The sequence below is a fragment of the Rhyacophila brunnea genome, unplaced genomic scaffold, assembly GCF_057557595.1.
Source record: "Rhyacophila brunnea isolate RB1 unplaced genomic scaffold, BYU_Rbru_1.0 scaffold_1, whole genome shotgun sequence".
Taxonomy (NCBI): domain Eukaryota; kingdom Metazoa; phylum Arthropoda; class Insecta; order Trichoptera; family Rhyacophilidae; genus Rhyacophila; species Rhyacophila brunnea.
In genome coordinates, this window is record NW_028232751.1 from 14,784,389 (window position 1) to 14,797,516 (window position 13,128).

General features: G+C 35.6%; 1 protein-coding gene across 1 annotated transcript; it reads left to right on the forward strand.

Moving 5' to 3' along the window:
- Nucleotides 1-2,066: 2,066 nt before the first annotated feature.
- LOC147079497 (polyisoprenoid diphosphate/phosphate phosphohydrolase PLPP6) lies at nt 2,067-11,115 on the forward strand. The gene is made up of 4 exons (XM_085941465.1): nt 2,067-2,207; nt 6,822-6,965; nt 7,581-7,680; nt 10,395-11,115. The coding sequence occupies exons 1-4, from the start codon at nt 2,193-2,195 to the stop codon at nt 10,778-10,780; spliced, it is 645 nt and encodes a 214-aa protein (XP_085797591.1). The 5' UTR covers nt 2,067-2,192; the 3' UTR covers nt 10,781-11,115.
- Nucleotides 11,116-13,128: the final 2,013 nt, after the last annotated feature.

Consider the following 13,128-nt stretch of genomic DNA (forward strand, 5'->3'; position numbering starts at 1 on the left):
TTTTTATTACGGATGCTTTTAAAAACGGGCCCCCATAACCATTCCCTGTGTGCGTGCCTGAACGTGTGGTTTTAGGCCTAGCGCATAGTGGGTACCTATAAATGTGAACATTTTTTTAGGTATAATGTTGTTCACTACACAGCAGCTATCTAAATCTTAGAATTAATCATATTCTATCATATCCATTCGTATTAAATGTACATTGCGGAAGGGCTGCTGAATAGGGGTAGACAAAGTTTGTTTCAATTTTAAGTAGGTACATATTAAAATGTTTAAATGATATTGACCGCCACACACTTCAGAAGGATATCCTCCATGAACAGTGACGTCCCTAGACAAAATTCCGCCCCTAGGCAGCGTCAAAATGCCACCCCATTATACAGTATTTTTTTATTATCCTTTCATGACTTCAATATCTAAGAAATAAAAATATACATAAAATAAATATATACCTACCACAAAATTTAATTTAAATGTCATCTCTACTTCAATAGAAAATATTGCGAGTCCACGGTTTCAGATACAATTAAAAATACGCCTGACAACTTTCAAAACTCGCGAATGACTGGCAAAAATATTTGGATAAATTAATTAGGTAACTAAGTATGTACCTATCTATAATTCAAATATAATTCGCAAATCTGCACGTGTCATTGCTGGCCATCAAGGAGTGATGTCCAAAGACAACGGAAGTAAACTAGACATCGCGAACCCGACGAAAAAATACAGTACTGTTAAACCGTTTATGCTAATTAATAGGTAGGTACATTTTCTTTCCAACCAGTGAGCTGATTTTTTTAATGGAAAGATATTTTCGTTATTACTAAGTTTAGGTACATATTCTTATATATATATTGATTCTCCTCGATTTGCCGCCCTTCGAGTAACTGCCGCCCCCAAGCGACGCTCAATCTGCCTACCCCCACGGGACGTCACTGTCCATGAAGAGCAAATAATATCAACAAAAACTACCATTAAAATATTAGGTAGGTACCTATATAAAGAAATACAATAATTCCTATGCATTTTCAATACGCATTTAAAATAAAAGGTGTCAGGTTGGTATTGCAACAAAGCTAATTTTCGCCTTTCCGTCTTAATCCATGTTCATTTTAGTTTGAAAATACACGGTAGGTAAGTACTTATAATATAACTCCTATTTATCTCAAGAAATATATTAAAAAAATGAATTCGATTTTATTGTTATTGAAAAAATACATATTGTGTTAAATCACTAGCATATTAATTCATTCAATAATGAATTGGTGAGCAGTACGCATTGAATTAATTTTGCCAGGACCACAGATTAAGATGATACTACCACCTATAAAATCTTTCAAAAACCCGGCAGCGCTCCATACCCGAGGTGCACATTTTGACAATCACCTCAGTAACTCTAATATAACATGATAAGTGAACGAGAGTTTCTTCAGATCTCCACCGCTTGAAAAATCCGTTCGCACTCCTTTCAACCTGTTGAAACATTTTGAAATAATGTAGGTAGCGAATACGCCAGAGTCGAGAGCCTTTCTTGCTCGGTAGACGTCTCAAGTCGAGTGAGGGTGCGAGATGGCATACTGGAACGTATGTACAATGTTGAAAATTTTAATAATATTCATATTATTATAATTATTTCGATTTATAATATGAAAAAACTATCTTAATTATATTAATCTGCTACATATAATTATTTCAGGAATAAATTCAATCTATAAAAACAGGTACCTACATTAGGTAGGTACCTACAGAGTGCAAGTATCACAAATAACCAAGTCTCTGGTTCGCTTGCACGTCTGTGGTAAAGACCATCTTTCATGTGATTTCTAAACTTTGTGTTCCTCCGGCCCGGCCCGTATTTAAAAATAGGTAGAATCCTTGGCGCCCTTCTTATTTCAAATGTACAAAAATTTCGTATTAAGAAAATTTATTTTTTACACGAAATTGAATTCATAGATGTAACAATAAAAGGTTACGTTAAAACTTTTCACGCCCTCCTTGAACTAGCAAATCGCTTTTCTGTATAATATTGTCTATGTTTATGAGTATAATTATTATCTATGAGTCTATGGTACTCTGTCAGTGTCACAGTGTCACCATAATCGTAAACATAGATACCGGGCTACCCCAAGATCTATTGTGACGACTATTCACTGTCTCAAATAATTGTTCTTGTGTAATCCATATTAGCAACAATGACCACACAAATGGTATGTTTGCTTGTAATATTTCATTATATTAATCAGTTATATAACTTTCTTCTCTGAACTGTCAAAATAATTTGACGTTTAGCGATACCTACGTAATGAAAAGACTTGTCCATAATGATGTGCATACTAATTAATTCTCCGTGATGCTGAATTACGCACAGCATTTTTAATATTGTAGTTATATATTATAATATACAGTTATCTGTCATATCATAACCTACAATATGTAGTGTAATATTAGGACTTGATAGATGTACGCATGTAATCATGCGGAATCAGTGTTGTAATATATTATAACGTGTTAACATATATTATTATTAACATAGCCGATTCGTGCCTTTAAGTCAGTGGAATAGGTTTTGATCTTCGTGTAATTGTAATGTAATAATTAGATATTGTATCAAAAAGCTATATTAAATGTCCACTGTCACTGTTCAATGACCAGCCATCTCTTCTACTTCCAATTCATATGTGCATCACAAAATTACCCCTATTCAGTTTTTGTCAATTCAAAGTTAGCTACCTGGATGCCTTCTATCAAATGCAGGGCTCGAAATGGACCAGAACGCACCGGAACACCGTTCCGGTTCGTGAAAGCTGTAGAGTTACTGCTCCGTCTCGTGGACAAAATAATTTGACCGTCTGAGATGGTTATGCCATATAACAAAAAATCTAGCACACTTATGTTTATAAAATACACATAAAATTTGATAACCATGTTAATATCCTCAAAAAATTTTCGAGCGCTCCGGTTCGTAAACTTTTTCATTTCGAGCGTTGATCAAATGCAGTCTTCAAATCAACCGGATCCTTAAGTGTCCACTTATTAAAATTTATGGTGGCTGCATGGTAGAGATACAGAATGCTTGTCAGGCAGATACAAGATGACCGGCAAGCGCACAATTCCCAGAAAGAGTTTGGAGATGGATTTTATCATCCTTTCCTTATTAAATTAATAATTCGTGGGTTCTGGATAAAGTAGGTAGGTATGGTTTATTAAAATTTATACTCACAATTAGTACTGATATGAATGAAAATACATTTATATTTTGATGCGTAACACGTTTATTCTTGTGTCCACATTTTAACGGCTAATAACCTTGTAAATAGTATATTTAGAAAGTTGTGTTGCCAACATCAGCAATATTTATTGCCTTTGGCAGTGTGAACAACATTACAAGTATGATAATATAATTCTTACTGCGTGTCTAATCATGTGTTTATTTCAATTCACTAACTTGATTGACTCTGATACAGCATATCTGTTTACAGAGATTAAGCAAGGCTAATGTACTAAACTAAGCGAGCTAGATAATAGACTGAACTGAACGTTACCTGGGCAATGCTGTGTGCAATATCGGAGTCCGTCAGCAGAAAGTATTCAAATTCCCACCACGCCTTATTATGCTACTAGATTACTAAACTTAGTGCAGTCTTTTATTATTTCACTTTACTTTCTTCTAATTGTATATCATCATCATCAGTCTGAATCTATCCACTGCTGGATGAAGGCCTCTTCAAGTTGCTTCTACTTCCCTCGGTCCTGTGCGTTGCGTTGCCACGTACTTCCGCAGAACTTTATCATTTCATCGATCCAGCGGCCTCTAGGTCTACATTGCGGACGTTTTGTACCTCTTGGATACCACTGGATGACTAAATTTGTCCAACGATTGTCTCTTCTTCGAGCTATGTGTCCAGCCCATCTACATTTAAGGCTTTTAATGAACTCTAATACATCGCAAACCCTTGTCTGCTTCCTTATCCTTTCATTCCACTTTTTGTCCGGTCTGTCGTTTTGTCATACCACGTTGTGATACTCTTTTCTTTACTACAAGTTTCTGGATCTCTCTTTAACTTAGGGTCCATGTTTCACACGCATATGTGATTACGGGAAGCACACACTGGTTGAACGCTTTAGGCACAGTGCAAGGTCACTTTTGAAGACATTATTCAGGCGGCCAAAAGCACTCCAGCCTAGCTTTACCCTGCGAACAATTTCATCAAATATACATCCATCTATAGACACTTGTTGTCCCAGATAGATGTAGTTTTTCACCTGTTCGAGCTGAGTGTCATTGATGAGGATCTCTTTTTGGCCCGCAAAGCAGTTGAACATGACTTTCGTCTTTGTTACATTTATTTTCAAACCTACTTTGTTGCTTACTTCAGCGAGTTCCTGCATTCTGCTTTGGAGGTCTTCTGAGTCTTGCGAGAAAATTACTATGTCATCGGCAAAGCGCAGATGACTCAGGTATTCTCCATTTATGGGGAACCCTCTGTCATTCCAGTCAAGTTGCCTGAATAAGTCTTCAAGGGTAGCTGTAAATAGTTTAGGTGAGATTGTATCACCTTGTCGGACTCCTTTGCTGATAGGAAATCTGCTCGATGGTTTATGGAGATTAACAGATGCTGTTGCGCTTCTGTATATATTATTGAAAATATTTATAAAGCGCCCAGGGATTCCTTGATTTCTGAGTGCATCGAGTATTGAACATTTGTTTATGGAATCGAACGCCTGTCTATAAAACCCATGCATAGTGGCAGTTTGTATTCCTGGCACTGCTTTATGATTTCTCTGATGACTTGGATATGGTCCATAGTGCTGTATCCTCCTCTAAATCCGGCTTGTTCTCTCGGTTTGTTCTCGTCTAATACATTTTGCAGGTGGTTTGAGAGAATTTTTGTGAACGTCTTGTGGAGAATAGGGAGTAGACTTATTGGACGATAATTTGCTAGGTCTTCTCTGTCACCTTTTTTGTGAGGAATGACAATGCTGGCATTTTTCCATACCTCTGGGACATCCTCTTTGCGTATGCTGTAAACAATTGTGCAAGCACTTCATTTGCATCCTTTCCCGCTTTTTGGAGGATATCTATCATTAGACCGTCTTCCCCCGGGGCTTTCCCACTTTTCATGTAATTTATAGCATGGGTTACTTCCCAGGATGTGATTTCGGGAGTATGTTCTTCCGAATCTCCATTTCTCTGAAGATCTAAGTCTATAGTCGTATTGTCAGTCTCATCACTGTAGAGATAGATCACTGTAGAACTCTTCAACTCTGATAATAGAACCATCTTTTGCTTTTAGTGCTGTGATTTGCCGTTTTCCAATCGACAAGCTGTGCTTGTTTTTGTTCAAACTTCTCTCTGCTTTCACAATTGCTTGTATGAGGTTTACATTGAATTTACGAAAGTCTTCTCTTATCTTTCTTCGGAGGGTTTTGCAAAGTGATGAAAACTCCATATCGTTTTGCGCCTGTCTATCGCTCTTGGTTTTCCTTCTCTACTCCATAAGATTCAATGTTGCCTTCGAAAGCTTGGTGGGAGGTGTAAATTCCGAGCTTTTTACGCCTGTTTTTTCTGCACATTGTAGAATGATATTTGTTATATCCTCCGCGTTGGATAGGGAAACAGTTTCTTTCTCATCTAAGAAAGCCGATAGTTCATTTTTGAATTCATCTCGGAATTCAGTATTGTTCTTCAAGTATATGCGAGCATTTGACTTCTTCTGTAGTTTGGGTCTTTATGATTTGACGTTCAATCTTATCTTACATCTCACCACCCGGTGATCGCTGCCGGTGTTAAACCTATTGATCACCTTACAGTTTAAAAATGTATATTTCCTGTCAGTGAGGATGTAATGGATTTCACTGGTCCTTCCTGACAGGCTTCTCCACGTCCATTTACGTGTAGGTTTTTGTTGAAAAAAGGAATTCATGATGTGAAGATTGTTGGTTTCAGCAAACTCCACAAGCATGTTCCTTCTACCATCCTTTGAGCCATGTCCGAAATGTCCGACTGCTATGTCATCTCTTTGGTATGATCCAATATGTGCATTGAAATCTCCCATTATGATGTTGAAGTGGCATTTGCTTTTATTTTTCAAAGATGTTATTTCCTCGTAAAACTCTTCTATTTTTTCATCAGGATAGCTCTGTGTCGGAGCATATGCTTGCGAAATCTGAATTCGGTAACTAACATTGATTTTGATTATCACGCTTGCGACCCTGTCAGAAATGCAGTTGAATTCGACTATGCGGTCTTTCCAGGTTTTGTTAACAATAAATCCAACACCGCTCTTGCGTCCTTCAGTGGTTCTTTTGTAATACAGCACATGTCCGCTCTGTAAAGTGATAATACCCTCACATTTACGTCTTACTTCGCTGAGTCTGACAACATCCCAGTGGATATTCGTGAGCTTTTCTTGCAACTCTACAAGTTTGGCATTGCTTGACAATGTTCTCGCGTTATACGTAGCAATGGTCATCTGTTGGCAGCCTTTTCCGGGTTTCCGGGTATTGTTAGCAACCTCTGCCTTCCTTCGCTAATATATACATGATATTATACTGCACATTATTTGCATTGCCTGGGATACGCTGCGCGGAGGCTAGAGATAGGATTTTCTGACTTTCTTGGACAGTGGCGTCTCAACATTTTTTAGAAGTATACCTATTGGCATCAGTATACATCATTGAGGCCGTAGTCAGCCTTTGCCCACCAATTGCCCAATAATTGTGTATATAAATCTTGAATCACTTACACATTTTGCATTCATTTGCAGCATTCAGGATTAAAATTTGCAAGATGAATCAACAATCTTTTTTTCTCTTTTTAGTCTGGAGACGAGGAAAAGAGAGTAGTTCATCCTTTAATGAAATCTGTTCTTAACAAGGACATTAGTATCACAAAGTCATTTTTGAAATTCGCCAACAAATTCACTGCTCTTAGATCTTTGAAAAATCACCATCGGGCGCTTGAGGTAAGTTATATTTATATTTTTTTCTCATAACAGTGGTATTTACTAGATTTACACTTATTTTCAAGGAGATCTTTAAAGAAGTATATATTATATTTTAGAGATATTTAAAAGAAGATCATGGAAGAAAATGAATCTATAATAATCACAATACAAATAAGTCAAACAGTCCGTAGTTATATTACAATGGCACCAGTAGCGTCGATCCCCCCGATGCTCCCAAATCAGCTTGATGAACACAATAAAGCAGTAGGGCTACTGTAAAAAACTCTGGTGTCATGATCAACGTCTTTAAGTATGTTTAAAAAAATCATTTATAACAAGCAGCTTGTTGAGGAAAATCAAGTAAATCTTTGAATGCAACAGCCATGTACCGGTCCCCGAGCTTACGCTAGTGTCCGGCTCTGTATCGAACATGCATTTCTTAGCTGTATTTCCTCATTCAGTTATCCTATTAAATATCGCAACAGTGTTACCGCAACTTGATATTAATATTAAACCCCTCCAGCTGTGCGAGTAGGTCCAACATTTATTGGTATTCAAGATGTTATTTTAATTATATACTACCAAAATCATTTTATTGAAAATTTAGTATAATATGTAATTATCATTTTTCAGATATCATGCCATGGGGTAGCATGGCTTTTTTGCTGTCTTGGATCAGTGTGGCTTTTGGGAAATAAAAATTTCCATCAATTACAAATTAATCTTTTGCTAGGTGAGTTTACTTTTTTACTTGTAATATGTAATTATTAGTGTTTGGCCAAAATGAACGCGCGGCAGCGGAACGGATGTTCGTAGACTGTCTTTTTTTGGGTATTTCACACATGGTTATACATTTGAGTTGCGCACGCCGATGCCGCCCTGCCACCCGCCCACTGTGTTCACCAATAATCTATGTTCAGCAAACTTTTAGTTTTGATGTATGAACCTAATGTGTAAGTACCAGGAAATATTCATACATAAAAATATATTGATAATAAAAACAAGGACTACATAATATAAATATACACACCTTTATCATTAAAAAATAAGTACCTACCATTAAAACTAGTTATATAATGTATTGAAACGGCCTCAGTTCGCTTGAAACAACAGAGCTGACGTAGTATGTTAAATCCAAAGGACAGTTTTTTTCTTACTTTAGCCCTTTACTTAGGCCCTTTAGCCGAATACTTTCTCGCTCGCACATCGGACGTCACCTACAGTCAACGCGGGCGCCCCCACCACCGCGCGTTCCCACTATCGGGCGTTCCCCACCGAACCGCATCGGCCTTATCAGCTGGACGGCGAGGAAGGGGTCGCCTAGTTTGCAATATAAGGCGATACACGGCCTTAAACAAATCAGTTAACCTTGGGCCAGCTTGGCCCTGACTCAGCATAGTAGTCTTGCTTGCTCTGACAACGGTATACACGGCTTTCCGTGACTCTATCAGACCACAGTGAGCTACTCTTGCAAACCCAGCTCAACAAAGTAGTCTTGCTTACACTGACAACGGTATACACGGCTTTCCGTGACTCTATCAGTGTACAGTGAGCTATTGTGGTGAGCCAGGCACGAGCTCAGGTTTCGCCATAGTTACACCTTCAACAACACAACGAACCCTTACGCATTTATTAAAGAAGTACCTACTTTCACCCTTATAACGTGTAGTAAATACACAGACTGACTGTGAGGCCTCAGTAGCAGGACGAACATGTGCTACGCAAACGCAGGTAGTCTTAGTGGCTATAAAAAACGGCGGTGGTGCTTGCATTCGTATCAGCGCGCGGGGAGCGCGCACAACGTTTAGTTCGGCTTGCAAATTGTTTTCATAATGTCGTTCGAAGAAATTATTTCTGAAATACAATCTATGCCTGAAATATGGCTTTGTTCTCATCCTCTATACAAGAATAGAGTAATAAAGGCTAAACGGTGGAGGGAATTAGGAGTAAAAGTCGGAATTGAGGGAAAATAATGTTTTTATTTAGTATAAAGTTCGTTGTATTATTTAATTTCAAATTTATTCAGGCCAGAGTTATTCTGTTTTCCAAAAAATAGTTTGAAAATTGGTTTCTTACGTCTCACGCTGCGACGGAGGAACTGTTGTTTCGTCTATTACCTGAGAATTGATTTGTATTTGATTCTGTAGCAATATTATTTATAATGTAATGGTCAAAATTACCTTCTAGATCTCTTATAACATTGTGTAAAATGCATGTAGCTTTTATTATTAGATAAGCACGTTCGTTTCTATCGCTTTACTTAATATACACCACTTTGCATATAAAATCCCAAAAACACATTCAATACATTTCCGTGCGCGAGAGAAACGCGTATTAAAATTTTCACGTTGGTTAAACGCTCCAAACGCTCACTGTGCACCAAGGCCAGGGCAGAGAGCGCCACAACTATTTTCGTTAACAATAATAATTTATTACAAATCAAAAATAAACATAGCCTATTTAATGGTTTAACCGAAACGTGATATTGGCTTTTGTGATGAAACATAATAATTATTATTGTCTTCAATTATTATAAGCCGCTAATAAATTGACATGGGATATAGGACAAATATTATCCTAAACTGTAAAAATATGTATTTTTGTGTATGAAGTGTCTAAATATTGTAAATTTACAACATACCATTGTCTGAATTATTTACCAACTCAACATTCACAAAATTTATTTATTTATTGATATACAATAAAATTTTACTCATAAATATAGCCTCAAATCTTAACGAATAATCATAATAATAAATTGTGTTGCATCGGCGCGCGCAACTTCTGTCACACGCCAAAGGCATTACATCGGCGTCACACGCCAAATGCGTTACATCGGCGTCACACGCCAAATGCGTTACATCGGCGTCACACGCCAAAAATACACTGTGATCTGTTTTCCCAAACGCGCCAAAAGAAGTATAACTTCAATAAACTTGAATGACCAATTTGTGTTTCGGAAAGTCGGACACCAATGGGTTAATTAATCAAGTTCTTGTGACACTGTCCTATAACATTGTGTCAACTTGATGTATGTTAAAATAAAATTCCAGCCAGGGAAATAAAGCAAACGTTTGTGTTCATAATAATAACCAACACATGGACCTTTCCCACTCGAAGAAGCCTTAAGCCTCACACAAAACAAAACACACACACGTCATTAATGACAAAACACACATTAAAGTGATATACATCCTATCCTTTTCAAATGGTATGTAGCGAACGGTACTATTCCATCTAGCATTCTTTCACTGTCATAATATGTATCAGCTACTTTAGAAAGAGAGCTACTTATCATTACAACTATGCTTGTTAGAGACACCGTGAAATTCCACTTGGTCCAATATTTTTCTATGATTTTTTCTGATAATGTTTGAGGTTTTTCAATATTATCCATTGTCAATAAAAAGATGTAATATTAATCAATAATTTAATTTCTCTTTTTAGGTCTTGTGATGGATATTGTAGTCATTGGTTTTATGAAAGCTATTGCTCGCCGTAGAAGACCTATCTCATCATCGTCTATGGGCCCCGATAAATACTCCTTTCCGTCGGGACATGCCAGCCGAGCAGCCATGGTGCTGTATATTCTCTACTTCTTGTATCCAGTTTCAATTATCTTCTGGCCACCGGTGTTTGCTTGGGTCACCGCTGTTTCCATATCGAGGGTGCTCGCTGAGAGGCATTACCTTCTAGATATTATCGCTGGCATCTGTGTTGGTTTGTTCGAAGGAATGTTTTTGGGTTTGATTTGGCTCAGTGAAGATTTCTCACACAGTGTTGTTTCATATCTAACGGATGAGAAATCATCAGGCAGTGGATTTGATGTGTAAAGGTTACCTGGAGTTAACACAATATGGCAACTGTATTTTTTTTTGATTAGTGTATTTTTCTATATGCGAGACTGACTTTCGGGTGATAAAATGGATATTACCTTATATATATAATTGCTAGTAATTGAATATTTAATTAAAACATTATAAACGGTATACTTATTGTAGAGGTTATTATTTAAAAAAAAAAAATTAGTCATTTTGCATAATGTAGAATAAAGTATAGAGCAGTGGTTTCCAAACATGATGTTACTTCCTTTCCCTTTTAAAAAATTCTGGCGCCGCCCCTCCCCCCTATATTTCATTAAATTATATAGACACTTTTTTAAATAGTCAAAAATATACTAATACAAACTTAATTATAATAAGGTTTTACTATATTATATTAATTTTTAAGTTAATTGGTTTTTCATGCGAGGGTGTGCTTGTTTATTAGCACAAAGTGCTCTTTTTCTACTGAACGGGATCGATATTTGGATTTCATTGACAAAGTGTTATATTATTCTTCACTTTGATTCAACCAAAATTGAACTAGGATTTTTGTTTCAATGTATCCACGCGAACTTTGTTAAATTAAGATCTTATTAATAAATATTGTGAAAAGTGCATTAGCAAACTATCCAAGTGTGCAGTAAATAGATTTTTGTTTGCTTCAATATAACTGGCGCAGAAATTATTTAAAAGTGGAAACATGACGAACTTATTTTTTTTGTAATTTTGATTTCCAAAGCTCCAATTTTTTATAAATGCCTTCACTTTGTCTTTTTAAAAACAGTGAATGCATTATTGGTCCTTGCATTATTTATTTATTCACTCAATTTTTTTTTAATTTCAACCAAATAGACAAGTTTAACAACAAAGTTATCGTTCGTAAATAAATTTGCCTCAGATGATATCAATATTTTCATTTGACCCTTTTATATCATTTTTTCAAGAGATAGCCAGCGCGCTTCAGAATAGTATAGAAGTGAGGTATAATAAAATTAGTCTCCATATAGGACTGTTTTTTTAATTAGTTTATAACTACCGGCCATTTTATAAACTATGCACTTGCAAACTGCAAACCTGTGGCTACATTTGTATTAAACTTTTCGCGCCTCCCATTGCAACACTCCGCGCCTTCCAGTTTGGAAATCGCTGGACTATGGAGTGTAGACTATTACAAATTTTTGTTTGTTTTATGTATTTTTTTTATAAATATCATGTTTTTTAGTATATTATAATCTTTGTGAGCAAAACGAAAAAAGATATGTATAATATTGATAATTCCTTATATTAGACTCACTTATATTAGAATTCAACAATGAAAACAAGAAAAATATAAAATATGTAACCTACTACAGTATAACCCCTATTTTACGTTTTTTAAGGGACTGAAAAAAAAAACCTAATTGGAGGGAAAATGTAAAAGGGGGTATTGAAAAAAAGAACAATTAAATTTTATGTTTCTAAAAAAATAACGTTTTTATTAAAAAACAACATTCAACTAAAATTTTTATTGAAAATTTTTTTATTTTTTAATAAAAAAATCATGTATATTAGTTTATTGCATTTTTGTTATGTAATTCTCACCTTACGCCGTTCGAATGTCACGACCCAATCATTGTCAAGCGCGCGTAACTCGCATATTTTGAATATTTCCGACGTAAATCGCGGGAAAGAAAAACGTAAATGCGGGTATTAAATGTACTGAAATACATCGGGACTGAAAAAATTACACGCAATTGCCGGGAAAACGTGAATTCCGGGCACGTAAAAACGAGGTTATACTGTATATAGTTGGAAAAATTTTACTTTAAAAATATATTAAAATAATATATAGCCATACAATATAAAACGAGTATGATCTTTTTTCATGACACGACTTAAAAATTTTTCGAATATGTCGTATAATTTTGTTATCTTCGTGTTTCTTGCAACTATGTTTGCAGGTTTTTCCGATATCCAGATTTGGTGAATTTTTCGATGAGTATCTCCAACAAAAATGTATATAATGTACAAATAATATCACCAATTTGAAAACTATTAACACTATAGGTACATCTTGGTTTTGGATAGATAGTTTGGTACCTACTTTTAAACATTTTTACTGAAAACTGATAAATATGTTTTATTTAACTAAATCTGTTTTCCGTAAATATGTTTATTCTGATCACAACAAAACTTAACATAAACTCAAATGAAATAAAAACGAATGTGTTGATAAATATGCTATATTTAATTAAATTTGCTTTTCGTATATATTTTTATTATATACAACAAAGTTATTACATACCATAAATTTAAATGACATAATTTCAATTTTTTTTTTTTGAATATTGTTCTGAAGGGTTACATAGAGAAATTGG

Bases quoted from the DNA above. Each gene is read 5' to 3' on its own strand.
- LOC147079497 (XM_085941465.1), top strand. The intron at 6,966-7,580 runs GTAAGTTATATT...ATCATTTTTCAG, and splicing joins ATCACCATCGGGCGCTTGAG to ATATCATGCCATGGGGTAGC. The intron at 7,681-10,394 runs GTGAGTTTACTT...TTCTCTTTTTAG, and splicing joins ACAAATTAATCTTTTGCTAG to GTCTTGTGATGGATATTGTA.